The sequence below is a fragment of the Mesoplodon mirus genome (genome assembly GCF_964341445.2).
Source record: "Mesoplodon mirus genome assembly, chromosome: 18".
NCBI classification, from domain to species: domain Eukaryota; kingdom Metazoa; phylum Chordata; class Mammalia; order Artiodactyla; family Ziphiidae; genus Mesoplodon; species Mesoplodon mirus.
The window spans coordinates 6,003,002-6,015,455 of record NC_138994.1 but is presented as its reverse complement, the minus strand read 5'-3'; the positions used below and the strand labels follow the sequence as shown (position 1 = coordinate 6,015,455).

General features: G+C 54.9%; 1 protein-coding gene across 3 annotated transcripts; it reads right to left on the bottom strand.

Moving 5' to 3' along the window:
• Positions 1-63: 63 nt before the first annotated feature.
• On the bottom strand, positions 64-7,224 carry NAGLU (N-acetyl-alpha-glucosaminidase). 3 transcript variants are annotated; one of them, XM_082603255.1, is made up of 6 exons: positions 6,644-7,224; positions 5,661-5,808; positions 4,040-4,186; positions 3,769-3,854; positions 2,494-2,750; positions 64-1,512 (listed from the first exon to the last, which is right to left on the bottom strand). In XM_082603255.1, exons 1-6 carry the CDS (start codon positions 7,027-7,029, stop codon positions 302-304), a joined length of 2,235 nt encoding a protein of 744 aa, XP_082459381.1. In that variant the 5' UTR covers positions 7,030-7,224; the 3' UTR covers positions 64-301. The 3 variants fall into 3 exon arrangements, with proteins under 3 accessions (XP_082459381.1, XP_082459382.1, XP_082459383.1); XM_082603256.1 differs by lacking the exons at positions 4,040-4,186; positions 5,661-5,808; positions 6,644-7,224 and having other exon boundaries at positions 2,494-2,737; positions 3,769-3,850; XM_082603257.1 differs by lacking the exons at positions 3,769-3,854; positions 4,040-4,186; positions 5,661-5,808; positions 6,644-7,224 and adding an exon at positions 3,161-3,176 and having other exon boundaries at positions 2,494-2,737.
• Positions 7,225-12,454: the final 5,230 nt, after the last annotated feature.

Sequence of the window (12,454 nt, the reverse complement as noted above, 5' to 3'; positions counted from 1 at the left end):
AGTGTCCATGCTATAGCCCTGAGTCCTCCCCGGCATCATGGCATTGACATTCTGACACACAGGTCCAGGTGATTCATCAGTTTATTAAGTTGTATTAAGACAGTACTTTGATCCCACACTTGGGATGGTGGAGGAAGGCAGCTCGGTTCCCTCCAATCCTTCCATGCTTGATCCCATCAGCATGAATTCCTTCACCCAGGCCTGGGGAACTCCTGTGATGCTTGCCTAGCCCCAGGCCCTGCCTGGGAACCTGCTCAGGCCTGGAATTTGGGGAAAACGTGGCCCAAGGGTGCTTAATCTGTCACAAGGCGCCAGCCACCCACCGGGGGTAAAATTTGAGGAAGAGCTTCTTGGCCAGGTCCACTGTGTCTCCTTGGGGCTGGCTAGGATACCTCTTTGTGCTGAGGACGAAGGTCTGTTCCAGATGGAAGGCATTCTTGTCAAACTGGTGCTGTTGGAAGGGGATGCCTTGGACCAGGCTCTCAACCAGTGTCTCCATGAAGAGCTGCCAGCGGGGGGCATAGTAGTCGGCCACCAGTCCCGCCAGCTGCTTGTTGGCATAGTCTAGGATGTTGCCCTCTGGCCCCCACAGGGTCAGCTGGTAGCGGCTGTTCTGCTCATAGAAGCGGGCCTCAGTCTCACTGACGGCAGCCACCCGGGCCTGCTCCAGCCAGCTGCCCAGCAGGAAGTGGCTGTCACTAGCCAGCACCTTGTCCAGCGCGGGCAGGAGCTCATAGGCCAGGACGCCTCCTGCCCTCATCAGGGGAACCAGCTCCTTGTTCAGATAGGCGGTCCTCACCTCTTCGTAGTACAAGCTGACCAGCTCCTGGACTGCCTGGCGAGTGACATCCACCAGGTCGTAGCAGAAGGCTGGGCTGGTGGCCAGGCTAGGGGTGGCTGTCAGCAGCAGCCGCCACGCTTCCAGTACATCCGATCGGTTGTACCAGACAGCGGTAACCATCTGTAGGGATGGCCGCCTGACCAGCGGGCTGCGATTGTGTCCACTGCAGCCCTCGCCAGAGCAGTTGTAGACACTCCTGAGAAGCAGCCTCCACGCTGCCTCTGCGTCCCCATGGGAGACCCCGTACCGCCGGGCTGCAAAGCCCGTCACCCAGGCCCCCAAATCTGCCACTGGGTCCTTCCGCCAGCCCAGCTCAGCCATGAGGGCGTAGGCCACCTCGTTCTGGCCGATGCCCTCAGGGGCCATGCCCGTGCCTACCATGGTGGAGTTGGGGAAGAGGCGGGCGGCTGTGGGGCCTCGGTTCACAGACTCCAGGGCCCCAAACAAGCCGTGGTTGCCCCCGAAGTTATGCAGCATGCACCAGATAAAGGGCTGGCCCTGGAAGGAGGCTGTGCGGACGTACACGGGCTGGCTCTCAGCAAACAGGTCCAGAACCAGGAGGCGGCCATGGGGCACGGCCCGCAGCACGGCCCCCACCTGGGCGGGCCCCCAGAACTCGGGCTGGTGCTGGAAGAGCCAGCCTTGGAGCAGCCATACAGCGTCAGGGTCCACTGTGGTGGGACAGTGGGGACAGAAAAGAGGGTGGTAAGAGGAGAGGGGGCAGGAGAGCATTCACCCCATTGTACAGATGAGGAAACAGAGGTCCAGAGAAGTTAAATGACTCTATCACAGGACACTCCTTCCCCTGAAACCCACCCCCCCCACAGCCAGAAGGGCATTCCACAACACACATCCGTCCCATCTCCTCCTCCTCCCACTGGGAGTGCCAGGGTAGTGCTATAAAGCTTTACAGAGCATCAGAATTACCCAGAGGGCTGGGCCCCAGCCCCAGTCATTCTGACTCAGGAGGTAGGGGAGGTGTTGAGAATTTGCACATCTGACAGGCTCCAGGGTGAATCTGATGCTGCTCGTCCAGGGTCACACCTGGAGCATTGCTGCTCAAAGCCTGAGCCAATATGCTCCTTCCTGGCTGACACAGAGGCCTCCCCAAGCCATTCCTGATCTGGCCCCTCTCTGCCCTTCCCCTGCAAGTGGCAGGAAGGAGAGCTGGGTTCACATTTGTGCACCTAGAAGGGCACCTACCAGCTTGGGGCACATCCCCTAACCTCTGGCCTGTGTTACCTACTTCAGCGTGGAGGTAGAGACCAAATAAAATATTTTCAATAGCTAGCACTTAATGACACTTTACTCTGGGCCAGGCATTATTCTACTTATGAGGTAGCCCATTTTGCAGATGAAGTAGCTGAGGCACTGGCGGGGGAGGTGAGTCGTTGCAAGTCTCACAGGTAGGAAGTGGCAGTGCCTGCGTTGGAGCAGGGTGTCTGGCTCCAGAGCTCACCCCTCAACCACAGTGTGATTAAATGAGAAGATGTGTGTGTGCAGAAGTGCTTGGTAAACTGTAAAGTGCTGTGTGTCACAGTGAGGTGTTATTATTCCCAGTCCCTCCTCCCACCCCCCCACTGACCTCTGCCACCCCCATCTCCCTGAGGGTCTGGGGGGGCTTCCCTTTCTGACCTCCCCTGGCACCGAACCTGCAATCATGGCCTGGTAGACAGCGGCGGTGGCTGCAGCCAGGTAGGAGGGCTCCGAGGACGGTGGCTGCATCTCGTTGAAAGTATCGGCCCCATAGATGTGATCCGTGCCAAACTCTTTGGTCAGCTCCCGCAGGAAGAGGCTCCCCACCATGGGGAATAGGGGGTCTTCCGCAGCCAGGAGGAAGGAGCAGGAGTAGGAGCAGTTGAAATGTCCCCACCTGCCCATCTGGGTGATATTGACCTGAGGGAACACCCTAGTTGGGGGTGTGTGTGTGTGACAGTTCAGACATTTAGTGGAGGCTGACACAGTAGTCACCTCCAGCCTCACTAACTTCTGCAGCTCCTGGGTTGTTCATGCCTCTGTGCCTTTGCACATACTGTGCCCTGTGCCTGGAGCCCTTTCCTCCTCCCTCCCTGCTTAGGCATCTGGCTTCTCCTCGACATCCTTTAAGCGTCACCTGTCTGGAAAGCTTTTGCTGTCTCTCCCCCTCCCACTGGCTGAAACAAATGACATCACCGCTGCTCTGAGCCCTTGCTGCACCCTCCCTTCCCCAAGCAGAAGTGACCTTGACAGAGCACTGGGCCCACATACATTCCTGCCCTTATCACTGTATTGTATCCCCCTGGCAACGTATCTCCCGCTGCGGGCAGGGCCTCTGTGCACCTTTGTGGCTGCATCCCCAGGCCCCAGCACAGGGGATGGTTGTGCTGGCAGCCCGGATGGTTGGGCAGCCCCGGATAGCCTGGCAAACGTTGGCTGAATGTACGAATGAGGTTCCTGCTGTCCAGTTGGGGAGGCCAAGGAGTGGCCAGGGAGGCCGGCCACGTGTGCTGAGCGCTGACAGTGGTGGGAACCAGGTGCTCACGTGCATGAGGGAGGTGGTAACCGATGCTGGGGGCCCTCCCGCAAGGCTTCCTGAAGGAGGGGAGGTCTCAGCTGGGCCTTGAAGAATTTTGCCAGCCGCAGGAGAGGATGGGTGGGTAGCACAGAGGAACAGAGGGGCGGGAAGGAGGAGACCAGTGCCCCCTGCCATCACTAAGAGCTGCCATTTGCTAAGGCTCCATACCAAGCCATATATACATTTCACACGTGAGGAGACTAAGGCACAGAGCAGTCACGTAATCTGTCCAAGGTCACATGGCTAGTCAGTTACAGAGCCAGGAATCAAGCACAGGCCTACATCTAGAGCTTAAGTTTTTCTTTAAATCGTGCCTTGCAGGGGAACATAAATTCTCTCTCTGAGCTGAACGGAGGGTGACGGGGGACATTACCTTGTGAGAGCCTTGGGGACATGCCCTGCGAACGCTGGCAACACGGGGATCATGCCAAACGAGCGCATCCGGTCAAGGATCCGATGCTGCGAGGAACGGGAGGGGCGGCGGTGAGCACGGCCCCCCGAGGCGGGAGGCCCTCACTCTCTTAGGGCACACAGAGTCCCCACCGTTCAGTTAAGAGCCGCGGGGTGGGCCAAACACCACCCCCGACCCCAAGCCTGTGACTGTCCAGCACCAATTCTACTCCCTCCCTGCCCCATCCTTTTACCTGCAGGTAAAGCTGCTTGAGGTGCCAGGAGGGGGGCAGGGGGCCACTCCAGGTGTGCAGGTTGCCCATGCGCCCCCAGGCCAGGAAGGCAGGACCAGTGAAGTACTCATCGATCTCCGTCTGGGTCAGGCCCAAGGCCAGATACACCTGAGGAGGAGGGAGAGCCCCACACATGTAAATCGTTTATCTCTATTCATTGATCCATTCACTCAATATACGCACATTCATCTCTTCTCTGGGCTGCACCCTAGACTTACTAAGACAAAATCCGATCCCTGCCTGCGAGGAGCCCAAAGTCCAGGAGGAACAGATCCGTGACCAGGCGAGTTTGAGAGTATGTCACCCCTGATGCATGGGTGAGGTGAGGCACAAAGGGGTTCTCCCCAAAATGTGGAGGGGCTGGGCTTCCCTGGTGGCGCAGTGGTTGAGAGTCCGCCTGCCGATGCAGGGGACACGGGTTCGTGCCCCGGTCCGGGAAGATCCCACATGCCGCGGAGTGGCTGGGCCCGTGAGCCATGGCCGCTGAGCCCGCGTGTCCGGAACAACGGGAGAGGCCACAGCAGTGAGAGGCCCGCGTACCGCAAAAAAAAAAAAAAAAAAAAAAAAAATGTGGAGGGGCCTTAAAGGCTTCGTGGAGCAAGGAGGGCTAGAATGATGGGTGAGGGCAGCTCTGCAGGGGGCTTAAACAGCCCCAGGTGCAGCCAGAGCGCTCAGGGCTCAGTATGGAAGCTCCCAGGCCGGGCAAAGCCTGAAGGCAATGGAGAGCTCTTGAGTGTGTTAATAGTAGAAGGTCTCCACCATGCAATTCAGAAAGGACACTCTGGTGGAATTTGGAGAGTCAGGAGTCTTGTTTTGAAAGGAAAATATTGCTTAGAGAGCTGTCTAAGCTCTCATGGCCGGGAGGCCATTAAGGCAGTGTAACTTTTCATGTCTCAGACTGGATGGAGTCTACCTTTTGATCTGATCAAGTTATCCTAAGAGCCTACTAGAAATTCAAGATACTTACTGGACTCCTACCCTAAAATAACTCTCAATTCCTTATGAACAAATATTTTCCAGCTTACGTCAGAGTCAGTCACAATTCTCACAAGGCAATTTTTAACAATCTCATGGCTGAAAAAAAAAAATTAGCCCCTTTTTCTTCCTCCGAACACTCTTTCAGGATTACCCGAGCCCGTGTCTCCCAAATTGCAATTAGTAAAGACCCCAAATAAACTTTTCTTATTTGCAGCCTCCTGCATTATTTTTTGGTTGATGCTGTTCAGAGGCTCTGGCAGACTGGGGTCCAGGCAGAGGGGATGAGAGCCTGAACTGGGGCCGTGGATGAGGATGGAGAGGACAAAGCAGATCGAGAGCTGCTAATGAGACAGAATCCACAGAGGCAGCTGACTGACCCACGTGAGGGTGGGGAGAGAGGGGCAGCCGGCTTCTTAGAGTGTCTACAGTAGGGTGCTGGGGTCCAGCCCTGGGTAAGTGCTCCTGTGTGTTTGTCTCAACCACGGAAGCTGGGAGGCTGGAGCCATCACCCTGCTACCAACACTTCTGGAGCCCTATTCTCTGTGTGCCAGATACTGCGTTGATGTGGGGGAGGCGGGATGCCTGGGGTATGGTGGGCACGCACCCGCTGCCAGATGGCCTCCTGGCCGCTCCAGGCCAGCGCCAGGTTGATGCCGTTCAGCGCCATCCAGTCAATCTCCTGCTCCCAACGGGCCCAGTCCCACCACACGAAGGAGTAGCTTTGTGTGCACACGTTCTGGTAATAGCGGTACCTGCAGGCAGGGGCGTGAGCTGGGGCGTGGCCCTGGGGGCAAAGAGGATGTCCCTCACCCCTGAGGGTCCACAGCCTGGGGAAGAGCTTGGAGGGCAGCCCGGTCCTGGAACAGCTCTCCACACCACCCAGATCCAACCCAGAAAGACGTGGCTCCAGACGTGGCCTCTACTGCTTTGCTCCAGGATCCACTCCAGGTGGAGCTTGAGCTTCCGAGGTGCCCACCCACCTGCGCCCAGCACTCAGCTCCCTAGCCTCCTAGATATCTGGGAGAGCATATTCCGTTTTCATTCCTACTCTGTGTACAGTGTTTAAGTGCCATATGGCCCCTGTCCTGAAGGGGGCGATCCCTCTCCCCACAGTCTAATGGGGAGGCAGCTGTGTGAATGCATCACCTCGGTGTAGTGGGGCAAACGCTAGAAGAGAGGCCTGTGAGAGGGCTGGGGGTCATTCCTCAGTAAGCATCTTCGAAGAGAGGGGTGGGGTAGGAAAGTAATGGCATTCACCGATCACCGATTCTGCACCACATATTCTACACCCCGCACCGTGCAAATCCTCACAATCAGAGCGGCACCACTGCACGGTAGATGAGATTATTTCCATTTTTCAGATGAGCCAGCCGAGGCTCAGAGACGCTAAGTAAGTTGCTCAAAGATACAAGGCTTTTAGAATCAGACCTGGGGTCTGAAGCCAGGTCGTGCGACCCTAAGGCCAGCGCTTCCTGGCAGCCCGGCGCTGGGGGTTGGGAGGGACGGGGAGTTCAGCTTGGGCGCCCGGGTAGGTGGAGGCGGCGGGGAGCTGCAAGGGAGCCGAGGGGCGCGGTCCGGCCGCGGTACCTGTTGGGCGTGGCCTCGGTCAGTTCCTCCGGCACCGCGGGCAGCGGCTGCGGCAAGCGCAGCTGAGAGCCCGACCAGGCCACGTGGCAGCCGCAGAAGTCGCGCAGGTAGCGGTGCAGCCCCGCGGCGGCGGCCACGCCCGTGGAGCCGAGCACCCGCACCCGCGCCCCGACGCCGCCGCCACTCAGGCGGTAGGTGTCCAGGCCGGACTCGGCCGCCAGGGCGCGCTCCACTGACACAGAGAAGGCGGCCGCCGGCCCGGGTCCCAGAAGCCGGGCCAGCAGCTCCCTCACGGCCGCCGCCTCCCGGGCCTCGTCCCCGGCCGAGCCCCCCGCCGCGGTCAGGAGCAGGAACCCCAGAGCCGCGACCACCGCCACGGCCTCCATGATCCAGCGGTCTCAGCCCGCCGGGCACCAATGGGGACTCGGGAGCAGGGGCGTGACGGCCGCGTCCAATCAGCTGCAGGCCTCAGGTCACGCGGAACTGAAGGTAAAGCACCGGCCGGCGGCTAAGAGACCAGCTTCCGGGTTCCAAACCAGCTCCTGAGGGTGTTTTCTGACCACACGTGGTGCAAGAGCGCGTGACTCTGGTGACTTCAAAAGTCCGGGGCCGGATGTGACTCGTAGTCCTTCACAAATGCCTTCAGGTACAGCGCGCTTTCACAGGCAGATCACTTTCCTTCCGTCCATCCTACCATCCAATAAATATTTGAAGTTGATTTTGTACCAGGCACTGCCACCCCTCTTCCAGGGAGACCTACAAACCAAGTACTTATATAAACAAAGATTTACATTATGCAGTTGACCCTTAAACTTTGCATGCATGTGTGTTAGGAGGGCCGACCCTCTGGCAGCCAAAATATAACTTTACAGTCAGCCCTCCTGTATCCAGGGTACCGCATCCGCGGACCATGTAGTATTGTAGCACGTATTTATGGAAAAAAATTCCTGTATAAGCGGACCCGGCAGTTCAAACCCGTGTTGTTCAGGGGTCCACTGTACTTGTGATGCTGTGCACGGTCCCCAGCCAAGGGCTTCCAAAAGGAAGTGGCATTTAATCCGAATTAAGTTGGGATTGACTAGGAGAAGAGGGAGGGGAATACCATTCCGTGAAGAAAAAAATGCATATATGAAGACCCAGGAAGGGTAAAGAAAGAGCTGAGCAGATCTGAGGAGCCAAAAGGTCAGGAAGCTGGAGGAGGGATGCGCCCTGTGAGCCTGGACTGGCCATGGGGCAGGTCCTAGTGGGTGTAACAGGGGCTCTCATGTGATCTGTAAGCGGTAGCAGCAGCTGAACAGGATGGGAGTTATCTTCAGTTTACATCCTGGGAAACTGAGGGCCAGAGATAGGAAGTGACTCTGCAAAGATCAGTGACCAGTAAGACAGCAGGTCTGGGACTAGAACCAGGAACTCTTAACTCTCAGATAAGTGTTTTTACCACTATCCCCCAAGAGATGCAACTTTTCAGGCTGCTTACCAGCAGGGACGGTTTGAGTGGGGCTGTGCGATGGCCAGGGGTGGTGGGCCCTTTTTTAAAGACTGCACTTTCAAAAGGGATTCTGAGTCCTTTTGGAGGCAGGTGTAGATTTTTCCAGATTGTCAGGCCTGAGTGCAGCTGCTTAGAGACAGGGAAGGGGTCAGAGGAGGGTTGGCCATCCAGGAAATCCAGAGCCTGGCCTGAAGGAGCACATGGGAGTGCCCTGAGCTTGCTCTGCCCTCTGCCCCCTGCCCCCAGCTGCAGACTCAAGCTACAGGGCCCCCTGCCTCGTCCCCAGCTCAGCGAGCAGCTAGTTCAGGAGGTGCAGCCCTGCTCCACCCAGTGCCGAACATCAGAAGGTTCTCAGCTTTTCCCAGAGAACAGCTCCTAGACCTGCCCAGAGAGATGGGCCCTCATGGAGCTACAGCTTGTAGCCCCCCAGGCCTCTCTACACTCCCTCCAACACCCCCTTCCAAACACCCCTGGCTTCAGGTGAGATTTGTCAGACTCTCCTCCTCCCAGGATCTGTTTTACCAGCAATTTGGATTTTAGGGAACACATTGCTTGGGGGAATTCGGCTGCAGGTCCACCGTCAGGCTCAGGGTGCCTCTCTGTGGGGTCTGGATTCATCCAGAATGGCAGACGGATGCTGGCAGGGGCAGCAGGGTGGGGACACCATCCGGGGAGGTTGGTAGCACATTCACAGCCTGAGCTCATGGATGCTTGGCAAGAGTGTCACCGATTACTCCGGGTGTGTCACACTGTCTTTCTCCTCTTCCCCACCAAGCTGGGAACTCTTTGAGGACAATAGGGGGACTGGTTGAAGAAATTAAGTTGCATCAATAGGATGAAATAGCAAGCATTTGCTAAAAAAAAAAAAGAAAAGAAAAGTGAGGAAGATGTGTTGGTGCTGATTCGGAATGTTCTGCAAAGTGTTTTTTTTGTTTTGTTTTTTTGTTTTTTCCTGTACACGGGCCTCTCGCTGTTGTGGCCTCTCCCATTGCAGAGCACAGGCTCCGGACGCGCAGGCTCAGCGGCCATGGCTCACGGGCCCAGCTGCTCCGCGGCATGTGGGATCTTCCCGGACCAGGGCACGAACCCGTGTCCCCTGCATCGGCAGGTGGACTCTCAACCACTGCGCCACCAGGGAAGTCCTGCAAAGTGTATTTTTTAAAAAGAGGTCAAGGAATTCCCTGGTGGTCCAGTGGTTAAGACTCAGCGCTTTCACTGCCGAGGACCCGGGGTTCAGTCCCTGGTCGGGGAACTAAGATCTCACAAGCCACACGGCCAAAACAAAACAAAACAAAAAAATTTTAGAAGATGTCAAATCAGGACTTCCCTGGTGGTCCAGTGGGTGAGACTCCGCTCTCCCAACGCAGCATAGTTCGACCAGGTTCGATCCCTGGTCGGGGAGCTAGACCCTGCACGCATGCAGCAACTAAAAGCCTGCATGCCGCAACTAACCATGCCGCAACGAAGATACCGCGTGCCTCAACTAAGACCCAATGCAGCCTAAATAAATAAATAAAAATATTTTAAAAAACCAGCTAAATATTGAGTTTATTTAAAAAGAGATGGCAAATCACTGGGTGTAATACGTCCCAGTTGTGTGTGTTTTTTTTAAGGCTATGTAAATAGTGCTTGCTTCGGGTAAGGTACTGGGGCGCTGGAGCCGAAGACTTACTTTTATATTAGGGCCTTTTGTACTCTTTGATCCTTTTACCACGTGATACATTTGATTACTTTTTCTCCCCGCTCCTATCTCATCTCTTTCGTTCCTGCCAGCCTCCCCTCTGCCTGTGCACCCCAGAATCCCTCCAGATCCCTTGTCCCTCTGCCCTGCCAATCCAGTTGCCTGCCTGTCGCAGCCCTGCTAGGATCCCACCCATCTTACCTGTGGGGAGGGATGAGTCCTTCCCTGTCTGGCCACCAGGGGGCAGCCTACGCCTTGCCTTAGGTAGGCTGGAGAGGGAAGGGCAGGCACACAGGCTCAGATCTGAGGGGAGCTCCAATGCCCTTTCCACCGAGGGCTCCTGGGTAGAAAGAGACACAGTCCTGCCCAGGTCCCCAGTGAGGGACAGGAAAGGGGGGGGTTCGGAAGGTGGTGATGGAATTGTCCCCTATCTTTATAATACTGAGCAGGCCCAAAGTCACCCTCTCCACATGGGTTCTAGGATGGGAAGCATTCGCCGGTTGGGGGCACAGACTCACTAAGCAGATGCCTGGGGTCCAGAGATTCCACAGAAGGGGGATCAGGATAAAGGCCAAGACTGTTAAAAATAGGAGAAATGGGGCTTCCCTGGTGGCGCAGTGGTTGAGAGTCCTCCTGCCAATGCAGGGGACACAGGTTTGTGCCCCGGTCCAGGAAGATCCCACATGCCGCGGAGCGGCTGGGCCTGTGAGCCATGGCCGCTGAGCCTGCGCGTCCGGAGCCTGTGCTCTGCAACAGGAGAGGCCACAACAGTGAGAGACCCGCGTACCGCAAAAAAAAAAAAAAAAAAAAAGGAGCAATGGAGCCATCCTGTTCCCTACCCCCACCCTAGGGCTCCTGGGAATTCCCACACCCTCCAGGGCTCAGTTCCCAGTTGGTCCCATCTTTAGATGGCTGGGCTGGAAGCAGCCCAAGGCCCTAGATCCTGGAAGCTCAGCTTAGCCAATGACCCGCTGGCCCAGGTCTTCTCATCCAGGCCCGGGAGGAGTTTCTTCCCGGGCAGGTCCCTGTCCTCCCTCCCCAGACCCATTTTATTGATCTACGCCAGAACGTTTACCAGTTTAAAGTGTACAACTCAATAGTGTGTAGTGTGGCCAGAGAGTTGTGCAGATGTCACCATAATCTAATCTGACATTTCCTCATCCCCCCAAAGAAACCCTGCCCCCAACCCCACCCGGCAGCGGGTCCTAGGCAACCACCCATCTGCTGTCTGTCTCTACAGATATGCCCATTCTAGACATTTCACATGAATGGAATTATACATTATGTGGCCTTGTGTCTGAGGTCCATTCTGGTTGCAGCAGTATGTCATTCCTTTTTATTGTAGAATAATACCCATTGTATGGATATACTGCCTTTTGCTGACCCATTCATCAGCTGATAAACATTTGGGTTGTTTCCATTTAGGGCTATTATGAATAATGCCACTATGAACACTTGTGCACAAGTTTGTGTGCCCATTTTTTCATTTTTCTTGAGTAGATATCTATAAGTCAGATTGCTGGGTCCTAAGTTAATCCTACGTTTAACATTTTGAGAAATGCCAGGCTGCTTTCCAAAGCTGCTGCACCATTTTACATTCCCACCAGCAGTGGATGGGGGTTCCAGTTTCTCCACATCCTTGTCAACACTTGTAATCTTTTTTTTTTTTTTTTTTTTTTTTAATCTTTGGCTGCGTTGGGTCTTCGTTGTTGTGCACGGGTTGTGGTGCATGGGCTTCTCATTGTAGTGGCTTCGCTTGTTGCGGAGCACAGGCTCTAGGCGTGTGGTCTTCAGTAGCTGTGGCACACGGGCTCGGTAGTTGTGCCTTGTGGGCTCTAGAGCGCAGGCTCAGTAGTTGCGGTGCATGGGCTTAGTTGCTCTGTGGCATGTGGGATCTTCCCGGACCAGGGCTCGAACCCATGTCCCCTGCATTGGCAGGCAGATTCTTAACCACTGCGCCACCAGGGAAGTCCCTACACTTGTAATTGTCTTTTTTTAATTATTGCCTTTTTAGTGAGTGTGATGTGGTGTCTCCTCATGGTTTTGATTTGCATTTTCCTAATGACTAATGAGGCTGAGTACCTTTTCATGGGCTTATTGGCTATTCGTTTTTCTTTGGAGAAATGCCTGTTCAAATCCTTTGTCCTTTTAAAAACTGAGGTATTTGTCTTTATTACTGAGTTGTAAAAGTTCTGTATATATTCCAGATACAAGTTCCTTATTAGATACATGCTTTGCAAATATTTTCTTCCAGTGTGAGGGGTGTCTTGAACTTGTCCTTCAAAGCACAAAAGTTTTTAATTTTGCTAAAACCCAACTTATCTTTTATCTTCTTTTTTATCACTCATGCTTCTGACGTCATATCTAAAAACCACTGCCTAACCCAGGGTCAGGAAGATGTACTCCTATGATTTTCTCTAAAACTTCTCTTATGTTTAGGTCTATGATCCATTTTGAGTTAATTTTTGTATATAGTGGATAGCAGTCCAAATTTGTTCGTTTCCATGTGGGTACCCAGTTGTACTAACACCATCTGTTGAAAAGACTTTTTTCCCCAGTGAATTACCTTGGCTCCTGTGTGGAAAATCAGTCGACTCTACACGTTAGGGTTTGTTTCTGAACTCTCAATTCTAGTCCATTG

Bases quoted from the DNA above. Each gene is read 5' to 3' on its own strand.
- NAGLU (XM_082603255.1), bottom strand. From the start codon at position 7,029: ATGGAGGCCGTGGCGGTGGTCGCGGCTCTGGGGTTCCTGCTCCTGACC. The intron at 3,855-4,039 runs GTAAAAGGATGG...CGTTCCTCGCAG, and splicing joins TCAAGCAGCTTTACCTGCAG to CATCGGATCCTTGACCGGAT. The intron at 1,513-2,493 runs GTTCGGTGCCAG...GTCCCACCACAG, and splicing joins CTACCAGGCCATGATTGCAG to TGGACCCTGACGCTGTATGG.